Raw genomic sequence first — 17481 nt, 5'->3', positions numbered from 1 at the left:
CATTTTTATTCATATGCTTATTGTTATTATTGCTATTATGTATATAGTACTATGTACCTAGGTATAATTCCATATATGTAAATAGCTATAGTTATAACTTTATATTCATATTAATCATAGACATATGTTTACTGATATTCTATGTTTTTTTGCACAGTGCTACTATTTGCACTTCTGGTAGATGCTAACTACATTTCGTTGCCTTGTACCTGTACTGAGCAATGACAATAAAGTTGTATCTATCTATCTATCTATCTATCTATCTATCTATCTATCTATCTATCTATCTATCTATCTATCTATCTATCCATCCATCCATCCATCCATCCATCCATCCATCCATCCATCCTGTCTGTCTGTCTGTCTGTCTGTCTGTCTGTCTGTCTGTCTGTCTGTCTGTCTGTCTATCTATCTACAGGGGTTGGACAAAATAACTGAAACACCTGTCATTTTAGTGTGGGAGGTTTCATGGCTAAATTGGACCAGTCTGGTGGCCAATCTTCATTAATTGCACATTGCACCAGTAAGAGCAGAGTGTGAAGGTTCAATTAGCAGGGTAAGAGCACAGTTTGTTCAAAATATTGCAATGCACACAACATTATGGGTGACATACCAGAGTTCAAAAGAGGACAAATTGTTGGTGCACGTCTTGCTGGCGCATCTGTGACCAAGACAGCAAGTCTTTGTGATGTATCAAGAGCCATGGTATCCAGGGTAATGTCAGCATACCACCAAGAAGGACAAACCACATCCAACAGGATTAACTGTGGACGCAAGAGGAAGCTGTCTGAAAGGGATGTTCGGGTGCTAACCCGGATTGTATCCAAAAAACATAAAACCACGGCTGCCCAAATCACGGCAGAATTAAATGTGCACCTCAACTCTCCTGTTTCCACCAGAACTGTCCGTCGGGAGCTCCACAGGGTCAATATACACGGCCGGGCTGCTATAGCCAAACCTTTGGTCACTCGTGCCAATGCCAAACGTCGGTTTCAATGGTGCAAGGAGCGCAAATCTTGCGCTGTGGACAATGTGAAACATGTATTGTTCTCTGATGAGTCCACCTTTACTGTTTTCGCCACATCCGGGAGAGTTACGGTGTGGAGAAGCCCCAAAGAAGCGTACCACCCAGACTGTTGCATGCCCAGAGTGAAGCATGGGGGTGGACCCCAGTGATGGTTTGGGCTGCCATATCATGGCATTCCCTTGGCCCAATACTTGTGCTAGATGGGCGTGTCACTGCCAAGGACTACCGAACCATTCTGGAGGACCATGTGCATCCAATGGCGGTGCCATGTATCAGGATGACAATGCACCAATACACACAGCAAGACTGGTGAAAGATTGGTTTGATGAACATGAAAGTGAAGTTGAACATCTCCCATGGCCTGCACAGTCACCAGATCTAAATATTATTGAGCCACTTTGGGGTGTTTTGGAGAAGCGAGTCAGGAAACGTTTTCCTCCACCAGCATCACGTAGTGACCTGGCCACTATCCTGCAAGAAGAATGGCTTAAAATCCCTCTGACCACTGTGCAGGACTTGTATATGTCATTTCCAAGACGAATTGACGCTGTATTGGCCGCAAAAGGAGGCCCTACACCATACTAATAAATTATTGTGGTCTAAAACCAGGTGTTTCAGTTATTTTGTCCAACCCCTGTATCTATCCATTAAAAGTCTCAATAATAGGAAAGAGGACATGACACAGTTTTAAACATGCAAGTTTCAGACATCGGATTCTAAATTAGTTTATATTTACAAAATACATTTGTTATTGAGTGCAGTGAGGAAATATGTTCTTTCTTCTTTTCTACTGTTAAATAAAGATTCAAGGGAATTAACAAACCACTTTGTACTTTTGGCAGTTAAATAAAGGTTTAAGAGAATGAACAAATTACAGATTTTGGTTCTTACTGCATTTTCCAAACTGTCCCAACACTTCCAGAAATTGGGTTCATATAAAAAATTTAGATTTTTTTATTTGATCTTATTCAGTATACTTTTTCCCTGGGACATAAACAGTTTATAATGTGTTTTTGTAATCTTCCCTTTTTATATCTGGGCTTATAAATGTACGTATAGTACATCAGGTCCAGTTCATTTGGAGAGTGCAGTCTCTGAACTGCATTTAATGGCCTGGGAAAATGTTGCCTATTTAATTAGCTTTTGCTGAAGGCAGGAACAAAGCTGTTATGTGGTCCTAAGTAAGACGAGTGACCACTGGCCTTGAGGTGGCCTTTTAATGCAGCTTGAGTGAGTTGATGTTGGTATTTATCTCATGAGCAAGACTATTGATAGTTTTTGTATCTCACAATGACCAATTAAACATTTAATAATTACTAATTTGTGCAGTATTTTACTCTGGTTTAGTTACAATTGTAGACAATCACTCTACTGCTGCTTCAGCTTGTTTAGCTGAGAAATGACAGAATATTAGATTAAAATTTGCATCAATTAGCAGACGCTTTTATACAAGGCGACTTAAAATTTTGTTTGAATTTAATTTGAGCAATTGAGGGTTAATGGCCTTGCAGTGGCATCTTGACAGGTCCAACAATGGCAACTTCATGGTGGTTGGGCTTGAACCTTCTAATTACTAGTCCAGTACCTCAATGCTGAGCTACCACTGCCCTCAGAACATGATCTTTAGAAATATATTACATAGCCAAAAGTATTTAAACACTTTTAAACAACAAGCTTAATGTTCTTATCAAAATATAAAATACTCATTAGCTTTTTGCTTTATTAAATAAAAAAACAGGGTGGAGTTGTGAACATAAACACTGTAAAATATGAATTTTAGACAGTAGCCAGTAGCAAACAATTATTTTCAAAGTGTTAGAGTAGAGTAGAGTAGAGTTATAATAAGATTAGTAAAGTTTTAGCTTTACACTGGGGCATGATGCAAAATATCCACATCATTTTTGTAAAAATAATAATGTTACACCTGTACAGAGTGTAACATGCAATCAGACTCCATGCTGACACAGAATAGATTCTTTTTGACATGTTAACATGTTTATTAGTTTCGTCGTTTATGATAATAATTAAGAATTTTGGGGGCGTTTTGAATCAACAGATCTAACTGACAGCATTATTTGACCAATGACTTCTTTGATAGTTATTGAGTAACCGGTCAATTAATTAATCATGAACATTACAAGTTGTTGACTGCCAAAAAAATAAGTAAAGTGATAATGTGTTGTATGAGATTAAAGGTTGGCTTATAATTGCTAGTGGATTTACAAATACCAATAAATTCCGCAATGGAGATGTGCAATCTGATTAAAATATAACCCTACTGATTGAGATTTAGATTCCCTGATCTGAATTGCCCCTTAAAAATACATAAATTGGCTTTTATATAGGGAAAATTCAGAGAACCCGTAGGTCATTCTGTCGACATAATCACGTTGCTAAACTATCTGTAACATTGACGTTAATAGGTTTATAGGTAATCCAGCAGAATTTCTTTTTCAGTAGAACATTTGCCTGCAGTAAAATCCAGCCTCTGTTTACCTGAATGGTTTTCACTCTTGCTGGTTAGCTTGTGTATCTTAGAAGCAAGAGAATGTGATCATCAGAAACTAAGGCTGAGATTTTCAGCTCTTATAGTTAATCATTTTAGTATATTTAGATAGATAGATAGATAGATAGATAGATAGATAGATAGATAGATAGATAGATAGATAGATAGATAGATACAGTAGATAGATACTTTACTTTATTTATCCAGAAGGAAATTATTGATTCCTATCTATCTATCTATCTATCTATCTATCTATCTATCTATCTATCTATCTATCTATCTATCTATCTATCTATCTATCCATCCATCCATCCATCCATCCATCCATCCATCCATCCATCCATCCATCCATCCATCCATCCATCCATCCATCCATCCATCCATCTATCTATCTAGATTATCTATCTATCTATCTATCCATCCATCCATCCATCCATCCATCCATCTATCCATCTAAATATACTAAAAGGATTATTTTGTTAGCAACAAGTCTTACAGCTTTTAGCCCAAATTGATTATACTGTAGTATAAATACAGTGCTAAAAAAAAAGTATATACATTTTACATTTAGCAGACACTTTTATCCAAAGCGACTTACAGTTTTGACAGTATACAGTCTAAGCAATTAAAAGCTTTGCTCATGGGCCCAACAGTGGCAACCTAGCAGTGATGGGTCTTGAACCAGCAACCTTCTGATTATTAGTCCAGTACCTTAACATTTGCATGTTTAGATAAAAGGTTTGACAAGTTAACACTCTGCATTAAAACATCTGCCAGAACAGAACTTTTTATTATTTAAACAATTCCAACAATGCCTTCATCTGCACTATCATTAGATTGTTTAATGATGCGCTGTCTGTGTGTAGCTGCTTCTGCTTTTTGCCAATCTGTTTCTCAGCATGTGTGTTTCATACAGCACTGCTATACAAGAGACAAGATGAGAAGTTCGTCGAGAAGTTTAGTTTGTCCTGTCAATGTTTTCAGAGTGTCAGTCTTAATGAATCGAACATGTCAGTCAGCTGATTCTCTGAGAGATTTATATAAAGCACTCAGAATCAAAGCAATGTTAGTTTTTTAATTCATATTTTCTCTACAGCTCATGGTTCAATGCGAATTCTATTATACAGTATAAACTAAATGTCTAAGATAGCATAGACTGTGTTAATTAAGACTTATACCAGTATATACCACAATAAATACCATTATAAATGCACTATTGTTTGTTATTTTGCTAATTCCGTGCTAACTCGTTCCTTCCATTTTTTCAGGCTGAGGTTTGCTGTGGCTGAAGATGTATGAGGATTATTTCATCATAACTTATCAGAACAGAGAGTAACAATGTGCTCCAGTGGGGATTGCAATTGTGGATGTCTATATTCCACTTTCCCTGTAACTACTTTGCTGCATCTGACCAGTAAACCATAAAAGTGCAATACTCAGACTCCTCATCTACAGAAAAAACCCAGTTCGCTCATGTTGGTTTGGTTGGACTGTCCCATTTTCTACCATGAAAAGGCCCAAACAGCAGTCCCAGGCCTTTAGCTTTCTCAGCTTCTTCACCCGCAAGCCCAAATCAGACCCCAAGACCGAGAAACCAACTGCTGCCTTAGCCCGAGATGAAGTGGCCATCACACTAACACCCAACGAACAGGAACCTGCACAGCAAGTAAGAAAGTTTTAATTTAATTTACAGAAGAATTGTTGTAATTACATGTTTATTTTAGCTTTAGTTTTTATCCATATAAAAAGATTACAGATTAGTTTCCCTCATACAGTGTATCTGCTTTGTTTTTGAACTTCCTTAATGAACTTAAAAATGTGAATCCAGGGCAGTTGCGGCCTAGCGGTTAAGGTACTGGACTAGTAATCAAAAGGTTGCTTGTTCAAGCCTCACCACTGCCAGGTTGTCACTGTTGGGGCCTTAATCAAGACCCCTAACCTACAATTGCTTAGATAATATACTGGCACAGTACTGTAAGTCGCTTTGAATAAAAGCGTCTACAAAATGCTGAAGATGTAAATGAATTTCAGCTGTGCTATTTGCCAGCCAGGCTATGTCTGAGGGTGGGATGCCCAAAGCTCTGCAATAGATTTGTGCCCTCTCCAGTGTATTTCTGTGTTTTTCAGTGAAATCAAACCCATTACAACCCTGACTAGGATGACGTGGTTAATGAAAATGCAAAAAAGAAACTAATATAACTAGCAAGCTGTAATAAAAAAAAAAGACAGATTTTTGTATTTATGAGCTAAAACATTAATCCCTCATCACAAGTGGTCACTCATCATATCTGTACAGTTTAGGTGTTTCAATCACAACAATTACTAACAGCTGTTACTTACGGCTGTTTCCTCTTCCAGCTTGACTGTACATTGTAAATAATGACACAGTATGGAGGAACTACAGTGGTCTTTATTTACTAACCAGGCTTTTTAGTCCAACAAACATGCAGAAAACTCTTGTGGAAAGCCTTTCAAGAAAGTAAAGGCTGTTACAGCTGCAAATGACAGGGGGGCAACTCTATTATTACTGCCCATAGTTTTGGAATGGGATTCCCAGCAATCTCATGGTCAGGTGTGTTGCAGGAGCTTAAATAAGGCCTAAACCAGCCCTGGTTATGGACTGCTTTGCTTGGGAGGGCAGTTAAACATAATGGGTGGGCATGTCATTAGTCATGAACTTTATTCATGGCTTGTATTGTGGAAGGATGATGACAGTAGAGCTAATAGTACTAGTTTAAATTGAAACATGATTTACATGTTCACACTGACAGAACCTGTCTGCGCTACTGAGCTGCTCAAAGCAGTCTGCCTGTTTTATATGACTCGAAGAGCAATCAGAAATAAGAAAGAAATAACTTCACACTGAACAGCAAAACATGTTTTTGTGATTGGTTCAGAGATAATTAAAAAAATTAGCATTTGCTTGCATTGTACTTGGGGGGACAGTGAGAAAATCTTGGGCAGCGAGAAAATCTGGGCACCCCCCCCCAAAGGGCCGGCCCTGGCCTGAACTAATACACAAATTTAACTTTAAACTAAAGTGCTCTTAACTACAGCATCACCATTACTTCTCCACCATGACAAAATAAAAACCCCTCTCTTCACATTGGCTGCAGTCTGCTTCCAAAATACTGGTATTGGACAAAACCAACTAAAATAACTTCATATTAAGTACCTTAACACAACATGACTAACACAAAGACATAAGAACACCATACAAAGGATAATTTACACCCCCCCATACATTCAAAATAGGACATTTCCAAAATGGTGCAGTCCAAGGACTTCAAATACCATCAACCCTCAGTGCTCAGGTCCTTTGACTCTCAGCACAGCTGCCTGCATGCCTCATGAAAACCTGTAAGTACATTTACTTAAATAAGTACAATTACTTTTTAAAAAGTTAATATCACTAACCAAATATAATGAATAAGTTAATTTATCCCACTTAAATTAATTTACACCTTTAGTCAGATAATCACAGTTTGCATTGTTTACCAAGCTAATGTTTCTGGTGTTTGTACATTGCAGCAGTCAAACAATAGTTTAAGGGCTGTGTCTATTTTCTTCTCAACTTTTACATGTTCATATTATTAAACGGACCTTAGCTCCGTTACAAGGTGTCTACATACTTTTGGCCATGAAGCTTATGCTGTTGTTATCAGTTGTAAAATAATGTGTGTACAGTATATACTAGTGTGAGGTAAGATGCTCATCACCGCATCTCCTGCCTGCTAGCAGATATCATATTTAGTAAGTGTTAGTGTAAGGGTCGCATTGCTGTTGCCAGGAAACAGAGAGGTTTGGTTGTACTGTTTACCCCTTCCACATGAACGCACATGCACACCCACCCACCCACACACCGGATATGCACACACAGTAGCACACATACACACACACAAAAACTGCTTCAGGGTGGTTGAAGATGGCTTTGGTTATGCTATGATTACGACATAAACAAATGGACCGGCACACATGCTAGCCAGCTAATTTAGGTGACTTCATGTAGAGCTAATATGCTATAAGTTAAACGCTTATTTCTCTGTAGCTGCCAATTCATTGGGCATAAGTGAATATCTTCATGTTTATTAATAATGCCAGAGACTGTGGAAGCATTGGTACAATTTCTACTTATGTACACCCAGTTTGACTGTTAATTACTCATTAGTACTATTTTTTTCCCAAGCAAATCTGGTCCCACTGTGGTTTACAAGATGTAGCATAAAGTGTACAAGTTTATTAAGTGCAAATTACCTTTACCAAGGGCACTGACACAGCCCCATACCTTGACAGACTTTTGGACTTGTTGCTGATAACAGTCTGGATGGTCCATTTCATCTTTGGTCTGGAGCACACGGCGTCCATTTTTTCCAAAAAAGACCTGGAATGCTGATTCATCTGACCACAATACACGTTTCCACTGTGTGATGGTCCATCCTAGATGCCTCCGAGCCCAGAGAAGTCGACGCCGTCCCAACTTTTTTTGGAATGTGTTGCAGGCCTGAAATGCAGGAATGGATGTTTATTAATAAATGAAATGAAGTTGAGTGGACAAAACATGAAATATCTTGGGTTCAAACTGTCTGCAATCAAATAAAAGTCAAAGTAAATGTAAGGAACTCTGCATTTTTTTATTTTATTTGCATTTTCCATACTGTCACAACTTTTTCTGATTTGGGGTTGTAAATGTTGGGGTGATAGCAGTTACTAATATTGCATACTGAATGCAGCAGATATGAGCAGGCATGGAGTCCATGTCTCTGTGGGTCAGAGCTGTTTTGACAGCATAGTAAGTGGGTGGTCTCATCAGTGTATGATGTAGAAGCAGCATTAACCTGCATTGACTATATATCAATAAAGTAGACAGCTATTATAATTAGCACAGGGGGAAGAGGCTGTTTTTTGCTGATGCAGGCATATGGGGGAGCTTTTAACCAAATGCATTTCAGTGAATTTCTTACCCTGATTGATTGAAAGGACAATGTGCAGGACTGTAGGGTGTACTGGACCTAGATACTTTTTACTGATGTTTGAGGAACACTGTGGAGTTTTAAACAATAACACTAAATAAAAAAAAACTTGTTAGTTCAATCTGAAGTTTGCTGTTGTGGCATGACCTACTGCATACCCAATGTAGTATGTATAATGGGACAATGAGTATGAGTGATATCGATTGTTTATTATGAAGAGTAGGCACAATCAGACCCTGGACAGAATTCCACTTAATCTCAATTTACCTTCTACGAGACATAAGGATCTAACCCAGCCTGTTAAGAATCATGTTGCTCTGTGGCTCCTTAATTTTACTAGCTGCAGTTGGTGTGTATTCATTGTCTGTAGCCGCTCATCTAATTCAAGCCTGGGATTGATCTGAAGTCTGTTCTGGAAATCCATTGCTTGGCACAACACACTCACTCACACTCACAAAGCTATTTATAGTTCACAATCCACCTACTAATGTACAGGACAAAACCAGAGTAACTGGTGGAAATTCGGACTGCAGAAAAGCTAGCCAAGCACCAATGATGTCTTGACAATTTAAAAGATTCATAGTCTCAGATTTCACATAGACATAGTCATTTCGGTAACATAAAATAATGACATATAAAATTTGATAGCTAAATTTGGTAATTTTCCTAAAAACAAAATAGTTAAATGAAAAAAAAATTATACTCTTTATGATCTTTGTTGAGAAATGTAAGTGTTTACCAATCAATTGGGCAGCACAGTGGCTTGGTGGGTAGCACTGTCGCCTCACAGCAAGAAGGTCCTTTCTGTGTGGAGTTTGTATGTCAGAAAACTGTTACAAATGACAAATTATATTTGTATATTAAATTACATTTTAATGATTTGTCATAATTTCTTCCCTGTGCCTCTCTAGGAGCTGATTGTCGATGAGAGAGATGCCAGTGGAGAGGCTGGTGAAGCAGGTTTGGTTACAGCTGAAGACACTCAGGTTGAGCAGGCTGTGGAATGTGTGAGCAGTGGCTCAACAGGCCTCGTGTCGCTTTCCTCCTCAAGCCAGGAGCAGCTGCTTGAGCACCTAGTAGAGTGCCCGCTGTGCCTACTGAGCCAGCCACGCACCCACTTCCCTCGCTTATCCTCATGCTCGCACCGCGCATGTGCCGACTGCCTACGCCAGTACCTGCGCATCGAGATCTCCGAGAGCCGCGTGGGCATCGCCTGCCCACAGTGCCCTGAAGCACTGGCTCCACTGGATGTGCGTGCGATCCTGGATGATGTTGCACTGCTGGAACGATTCGAGGAGTACCAGCTGCGCCGATTCCTGGCATCTGACCCTGACACACGCTGGTGCCCAGCTCCGGACTGCAGGTTAACACCTTTACAGAGCTGATGATTTTGACTTATTTTTATAAAGCATTGAATACCAGACAGAGAGGGGTAAGAATACTGACTGTTGTGGATACACCAGCATTTGCATCTTTTTAAAGATATACCCTTACTGGTGCAGATAGTAATGATAGTACTGGAGAGCGTGATCTAACACATTGACCCAAAATTTCTGATAGGGGATCAGTTAGATTGGGATCTAGTGATAGGACATAGGTCCGGGGATGCTCTGGGGATGGGAGCTTTCTACCAGGATCTAAATCTTCCCTATTACTGATTGGACTATCAAACATAACAACTTAGTGTTGATTTGCAGTGACCCTCTAACCCTAAAAGCACATGTTGACCCAAACCTTCCAAGCACTTTCCAAGATCTTAGAAAAGGGGTTAGGCATTTAGGCTTCTCCTGTCCTCTTGGTGTATTCATTTTTCCCACTTATTAAGAATATAGTGAAGGATGATTTACCAGAACTCATTACCTTTTCCACATATCTCTTTTTTCCTTTTTGTATCTTGAAGGTCAACTGTGCCTGCTCACCAATTGTGTTCATAAAATCGTGCCTCTCTGGAAGCACCTGCATTCATCATGCTTATACACACCTCTTAAATTTTAACTTATCGTAAAATAGTAAAACCAAATTGCTCAACTGCAGAGTTTCATTGCAGATAAACATCCACAGAAACAACAACAAATTTGAGTTCTGTTTATTTCACCAAACTAGTTGTATTTGATTTGCAGCCCATTTTATATACACCGATCAGCCATAACATTAAAACCACCTCCTTGTTTCTACACTCACTGTCCATTTTATCAGCTCCACTTACCATATAAAAGCACTTTGTAGTTCTACAATTACTGTAGTCCATCTGTTACTCTGCATGCTTTGTTAGCCCCCTTTCATGTTGTTCGTCAATGGTCAGGACTCTCCCAGGACCACTGCAGAGTAGGTTTTATTTGGGTAGTGGATCATTCTCAGCACTGCAGTGATACTGACATGGTGGTGGTGTGTTAGTGCGTGTTGTGCTGGTATGAGTGGAAAAGACACAGCAATGCTGATGGAGTTTTTAAACACATCACTGTCACTGCTGGACTGAGAATAGTCCACCAACCAAAAACATCCAGCCAACAGCACCCCGTGGGCAGCATCCTGTGACCACTGATGAAGGTCTAGAAGATTACCAATTCAAACAGCGGCAATAGATGAGCGATCGTCTCTGACTTCACATCTACTAGGTGGACCAACCAGGTAGGAGTGTCTAATAGAGTGGACAGTGAGTGGACACGGTATTTTAAAACTCCAGCAGTGCTGCTGTGTCTGATCCACTCATATCAGTTCAACTCACACTAACACACCACCACCATGTCACTGCAGGGCTGAGAATGATCCACCACCCAAATAATACCTGCTCTGTGGGGGTCCTGACCATTGAAGAACAGGGTGAAACTACAGTCAGTAATTGTAGAACTACAAAGTACTTCTATATGGTAAGTGGAGCTGATAAAATGGACAGTGAGTGTAGAAACAAGGAGGTGGTTTTAATGTTATGGCTGATCAGTGTGTATCAAACCTCTATATTAAAAAAAAACATTGCATGGCAAATGAAAACAGTATAGGTTATGTGTTAGTGATGAGTTATATATTATGTCCCAAGGACAATATGTTTTGCACGTAGTGCCTATCTTGGGATCTTGCCAGGAGAAGTCTGATGTTGTTTTGGAACCATGCAGTAGGGGAAAGACAGTGCTGCAGGCAGCCTGCTATAACACACACTGTCTGTGATGGAGTGTTTTTAGTGTTGCATTATGTATCACTTTAGAGGACAGTGTTGGGTTTCCCCACTGCAACAGAACAGACTTAGTGATTAGAAGCCTGCATTCACAGACAGGTTTTTTATAGATAGATTAGAAGCCACTTACATTCATGAAAACAGATGCTATTGGTTGCTGGTTGCTAATGTAACAAAACTATACTATGCTAAGTCGTCTTGCATTAATAGAGAAATAAATTGTTTCTAAACACAATACATTTAGGTAAGGGGCATATTTAGTATTGTTTAATATCATCTTTTCTTTTAAAATTATATAATTAACAATTTCTCAGATATTTAAAGGTAAAAATATAGCTACAAAGGCAAAGCCATCTCCATATTAACTTATTGCAGTGTAAAGCTAGCTTAATTTTGAATTTGTTTATACGAGGGCTTTTCTGCACTTTTTTAAATTCTATTTATTAAGAATTTCAAAAACAAATGACATCACTTTTCTACACAGTCACCTTCTGATGTATTTTCCCAGTGTTGTACCAACTTTTTAATGCCGTCAGCAAAGAATGTTTTTGGTTGAGCGCGTAGCTGTTTTCACATCACCACATGGAAATCTGCTTCACTTAAAGTTTCTTTGAGTGGTGGAAATCAGATGGCGCTAAATACGGACTATAAGCTCTCTCTCAGTCTCTCAGACATGACCAATTACTACTCCTCCCGCCCTCACCGTTTCCAAGGAAAATATAAAAGTGCAGAAAGGTTTTGAAGATCCCTCATATTTACAAAATATAATTAAGTTGGTCTGAAAAATGAAATTTTTTTCTTGGTACTTTTGTCAGTTAAATAAAGGTTTAATATAATGAACAAATCACAGATTCCTGATTTGATTGCTTTTTTACAACGTCACAGTTTTTTTTTTTTTTTGAAATAGGGTTTGTAAAAAGCCAGTGATGATAACAGCACATATTTGTATTCAGAACACTGATGTGTGAAATGTTGTTGTTGTATCAGTTATGCAGTGATAGCATATGGCTGTGCTGAGTGTCCAAAGCTAAGCTGTGGCCGTGAGGGATGTGACACTGAGTTCTGCTACCACTGCCGTCAGCTGTGGCACCCCGACCAAACGTGTGATCAGGCCAGGCGCCAGCGTGCCCGCCACACACTGGGCAGCAATGATGCTTCAGGGCTTTACGTCTTTAGCGAGGAGCCTGGCGGAGGTACACTATAAAATTTTCGGGGTTATAAAATTGAGGCCATATTTAGTATGCAGATGTATGTGAATATTGGGTGGTTTATAATGGATATTTTAATTGCAGAGTTACTCATGGACTTTTGCACTGCTTGGACAGTAACTTAGGTTCAAAAGCACTATTTATTGTCTGACAGTTTCTTAATAAAATGATAATGTTAAGGGCAAAAATAACGTTAGATAAAAACTTATTACTACTAAAAGTAGTAAAATATTTGAATGACCTTTGGATGACATTAAATACATGAAGAAAGTATAAAGGTCTCTTATTCTGGACACATTATGAGCAGAACCAATTTAATGGAAAAGACAATTAAGGTTGAAGTTTTGAGGTTTGAGTTGAGGGTAAAAGAGGAAGAGGACAGTCCGCAACAAAATGGATGGGTACATTTACAAATACGTGTAATAGGTCGGCCTGTGATAACTGATCACCGATGCAAAAGAAAGCAGGCTGTCATTCAGTAGTTTTCACCAGACTACAAATCCCAGGGGCTGTTGTGCTTATTAGTGTGAATGCTCTGCAGCTGAACCCATGTCAATGCAGTGCTGAGTCTTTGCATTGTGCAAGACAAAGCCAGTAAGGTAGATGGTCGGTTTTAGGTAGTTATCTCCTTTTTAGAGAGAGCTCTATTTTATGAAAGCATTCCCAAGTACAAACTGGAATCTTTAAAGCATCAGTGATCCTCCCTGTTAATATAAGTGCCAGAGTTGAGGGAGAACACTGGTCTTAAACCGTGTTGTGGCACAGTGGTGGATCGAGCAGCTAGCATGTTGCTTACAATTGCAGTTCTGTTCTAGTGCTCTTACTTCATGTACTATAAAGGTTAATGATTTAATATGTGAAGTGTAAAGAAGCTTTGTTTGTTCGGCATACAGTGACAAAGCCAGTAAAGTAGATGGCCGGCATTTCCAAATACAAAGCTGAAACTTTTAGGCATAGGTAATCCTCCCTGTGCTTTTACCTTGTTTATTATATTTGTTAATGATTTATTATGTGAAGTGTAAAGAAGCTTTGTTCGTTAGTCATACAGCGACAAAGCCAGTAAAGTAGATGGCAGATTTTGTGTTAGTTACCTTTTTTTCAGACATTCCCAAATACAAAACAGAACCTTCAAAGCATCAGTGATACTCCCGGTTAATATAACTGTCAGAGTTGAGGGAGAAGCGCTTGTCCTAAGTTCTGTTCTGGCACATTGGTGGATCAAGTAGCTGGCATGTTGTTTACATCCTAGTGCTCTCACATCATGTATTATAAAGGTTAATGATATAATACTTGAAGTGTAAATAATCTTTGTTATGCATACAGTTGAGGTAATGACATTTTTGTGATGTGTGATTTTTCAGTTTACTGTGTGTGTTGCAGATGCTGAGGAGATTAAAGCATGTCCACGCTGTGGTGCTTACATCATGAAGACCAACGATGGTAGCTGCAACCGGATGAACTGCACAGTGTGCGCCTGTCAGTTCTGCTGGCTGTGTATGCAGGAGATCACAGACGTGCACTACCTCAGGTACACACACACACAACACATTTACACACAGTTCTTCAGTTGCAGGGGAGCCACTCCTTTCATCACAGGGATCGATAGGATTACAGATAATGTAATTTGAGTTCATATACACTGCTAATGTCATTACTAGGTACAGATCAGATCAGATAATTTACCTTGACCACTCTGATTCTACAAACTTCACTTAAACATTCAGTTTTACATTGAAATTATGCTTGTAGTTAACATCAATGGAGTTCCATAAAAATATGGAAATCATTTGGAGTGGTCTACATTTCTACATTCCTTACTACTACATTCCTTACTCATAAATGTGGATCCTTGTCCACAAACAATGCGAACACTTGGACTGTGTTTATAAATTGCATAATAGTGGTGCAGGTAATAGTGCGAGTGTCAACAGCAACAATGTTCCACCATGTCTGGATGGGTTTCCCTTTGGTTATGTATGTTTTCTTCCACCTCCTGAAAATATGCAAAAGGTGAACTGGCTACTCAAAATTATTTCTGTTTGTGAGTAGGTGATTTAGTGAGTGTGTGTTGCCCAACAATGGGTTGGTCCCAGATGAAGCAGAATTTCATTTCATTGTCATTACCACTTTATCCTGGTCAGGCTTCCACTGGGCAACACTGAGCACAAACCAAGAATACCTTGGATAGGTATTTCTGGCTTAGGTATTTTACCTTCTATTGTACATAATATTGTGAAAAGATTCAGGGAATCTGAGGAGATCTTAGTCTGTGTAGGGAACAGCCAGAAAACACTGTTTAATGTGTGTGACCTTTTGAGCTCTCCGACGGCATTTCATGCAAAACCATCATGTTACTGTGATAAATATAGCCACATGGGCTTGGAAGAACTGTTGCAGCAAGAAATGCAAGCTAAAACTCTATTAAGCAAACAGAAAGCCATACATTTATTCTATGCAGAAATTAGGGGTGGGTTTATAAAATCGATTTTTCGATTCGAATCGATCTTTATTTGAACGATCCGATATCGATTCATATAAACGCGAGATCGATCTTTTAAATACGCCCCTTTTTACGGTGCACACGGAAATCTGTTACCCCCTTTAATTTCGCGTGACCAGCCAGTGTTTTTTCATGCAACGAGATCTGACCTGCACATCAGTTTAGCATGGCAGAAGCTCAAGTTATGCCTGGTTCACACTACACGATTTTTGCACTGATTTTCGCTCGGCGACGGGTCGGTGCTGGATTCGGGAGGAACTCGGTGTTCGCTCTGCGATCAAAACTCGGCTCTCAATCAATGTGAGAAACAGCGAGGGGAAACACAGGGGAGAGGTTGTAAACAGGTGGTGGAGCGCAATATAGTTTCTATCAGAATACATCAGCACACGCGAGTTTTACAGTATTTCTGACCTGATCGTTCTCTACAAAACAAAATATTTATTAACCTCCAACTCACTATAGAACAAGCCATGCTGCTCGTGTTGCCAAATCCACTCAGATTCATTTATTTCATCAGCGCACAAACTTTGATCGCTCGCTAGTTGTTGATGTGTATGTTTGGACGTGGTATCATTAAACCTTTCATCACTTCTCACGTGTGTTTTCGTGACAAAACATAGTTTTGGAGACCAGTGAAGCTCGCCTGTGATTCCCCCTGGTGATAGATGGTGTAGTGTAAAACCCCCCATCGCCGATCAGTCGTGTAGTGTTAACATTACAGCGACCAGGTGTTAATCAGAGTGTCGTGTAGTATAAACTTGGCATAAGCTGTTCAACAGCCAGGTGTACAGTGTATCACAAAAGTGAGTACACCCCTCACATTTCTGCAGATATTTAAGTATATCTTTTCATGGGACAACACTGACAAAATGACACTTTGACACAATGAAAAGTAGTCTGTGTGCAGCTTATATAACAGTGTAAATTTACTCTTCCCTCAAAATAACTCAATATACAGCCATTAATGTCTAAACCACCGGCAACAAAAGTGAGTACACCCCTAAGAGACTACACCCCTAAATGTCCAAATTGAGCACTGCTTGTCATTTTCCCTCCAAAATGTCATGTGATTTGTTAGTGTTACTAGGTCTCAGGTGTGCATAGGGAGCAGGTGTGTTCAATTTAGTAGTACAGCTCTCACACTCTCTCATACTGGTCACTGAAAGTTCCAACATGGCACCTCATGGCAAAGAACTCTCTGAGGATCTTAAAAGACGAATTGTTGCGCTACATGAAGATGGCCAAGGCTACAAGAAGATTGCCAACACCCTGAAACTGAGCTGCAGCACAGTGGCCAAGATTATCCAGCGTTTTAAAAGAGCAGGGTCCACTCAGAACAGACCTCGCGTTGGTCGTCCAAAGAAGCTGAGTGCACGTGCTCAGCGTCACATCCAACTGCTGTCTTTGAAAGATAGGTGCAGGAGTGCTGTCAGCATTGCTGCAGAGATTGAAAAGGTGGGGGGTCAGCCTGTCAGTGCTCAGACCATACGCCGCACACTACATCAAATTGGTCTGCATGGCTGTCACCCCAGAAGGAAGCCTCTTCTGAAGTCTCTACACAAGAAAGCCTGCAAACAGTTTGCTGAAGACATGTCAACAAAGGACATGGATTACTGGAACCATGTCCTATGGTCTGATGAGACCAAGATTAATTTGTTTGGTTCAGATGGTCTCAAGCATGTGTGGCGGCAATCAGGTGAGGAGTACAAAGATAAGTGCGTCATGCCTACAGTCAAGCATGGTGGTGGGAATGCCATGGTCTGGGGCTGCATGAGTGCAGCAGGTGTTGGGGAGTTACATTTCATTGAGGGACACATGAACTCCAATATGTACTGTGAAATACTGAAGCAGAGCATGATCCCCTCCCTCCGGAAACTGGGTCGCAGGGCAGTGTTCCAGCATGATAATGACCCCAAACACACCTCTAAGACGACCACTGCTTTACTGAAGAGGCTGAGGGTAAAGGTGATGGACTGGCCAAGCATGTCTCCAGACCTAAACCCAAAAGAACATCTTTGGGGCATCCTCAAGCGGAAGGTGGAGGAGCGCAAAGTCTCGAATATCCGCCAGCTCCGTGATGTCGTCATGGAGGAGTGGAAAA

General features: G+C 39.8%; 1 protein-coding gene across 2 annotated transcripts in view; it reads left to right on the top strand.

Moving 5' to 3' along the window:
• si:ch211-278j3.3 (E3 ubiquitin-protein ligase RNF19B) overlaps nucleotides 1-17481 on the top strand; it is a 32127-nt gene that overhangs the window by 3682 nt on the left and 10964 nt on the right. For both annotated transcript variants that reach the window (XM_063001334.1, XM_063001333.1), the window contains exons 3-6: nucleotides 4802-5199; nucleotides 9415-9866; nucleotides 12660-12865; nucleotides 14261-14408. In XM_063001334.1, the coding sequence (XP_062857404.1) occupies nucleotides 5041-5199; nucleotides 9415-9866; nucleotides 12660-12865; nucleotides 14261-14408 (965 nt within the window). In that variant the 5' untranslated portion in view covers nucleotides 4802-5040. The remainder of the gene's footprint in view (nucleotides 1-4801; nucleotides 5200-9414; nucleotides 9867-12659; nucleotides 12866-14260; nucleotides 14409-17481) is intronic.

The sequence above is a fragment of the Trichomycterus rosablanca genome, chromosome 9 (genome assembly GCF_030014385.1).
Source record: "Trichomycterus rosablanca isolate fTriRos1 chromosome 9, fTriRos1.hap1, whole genome shotgun sequence".
In the NCBI taxonomy this organism is placed as follows: domain Eukaryota; kingdom Metazoa; phylum Chordata; class Actinopteri; order Siluriformes; family Trichomycteridae; genus Trichomycterus; species Trichomycterus rosablanca.
This window is presented reverse-complemented; position numbering and strand designations above follow the sequence as displayed.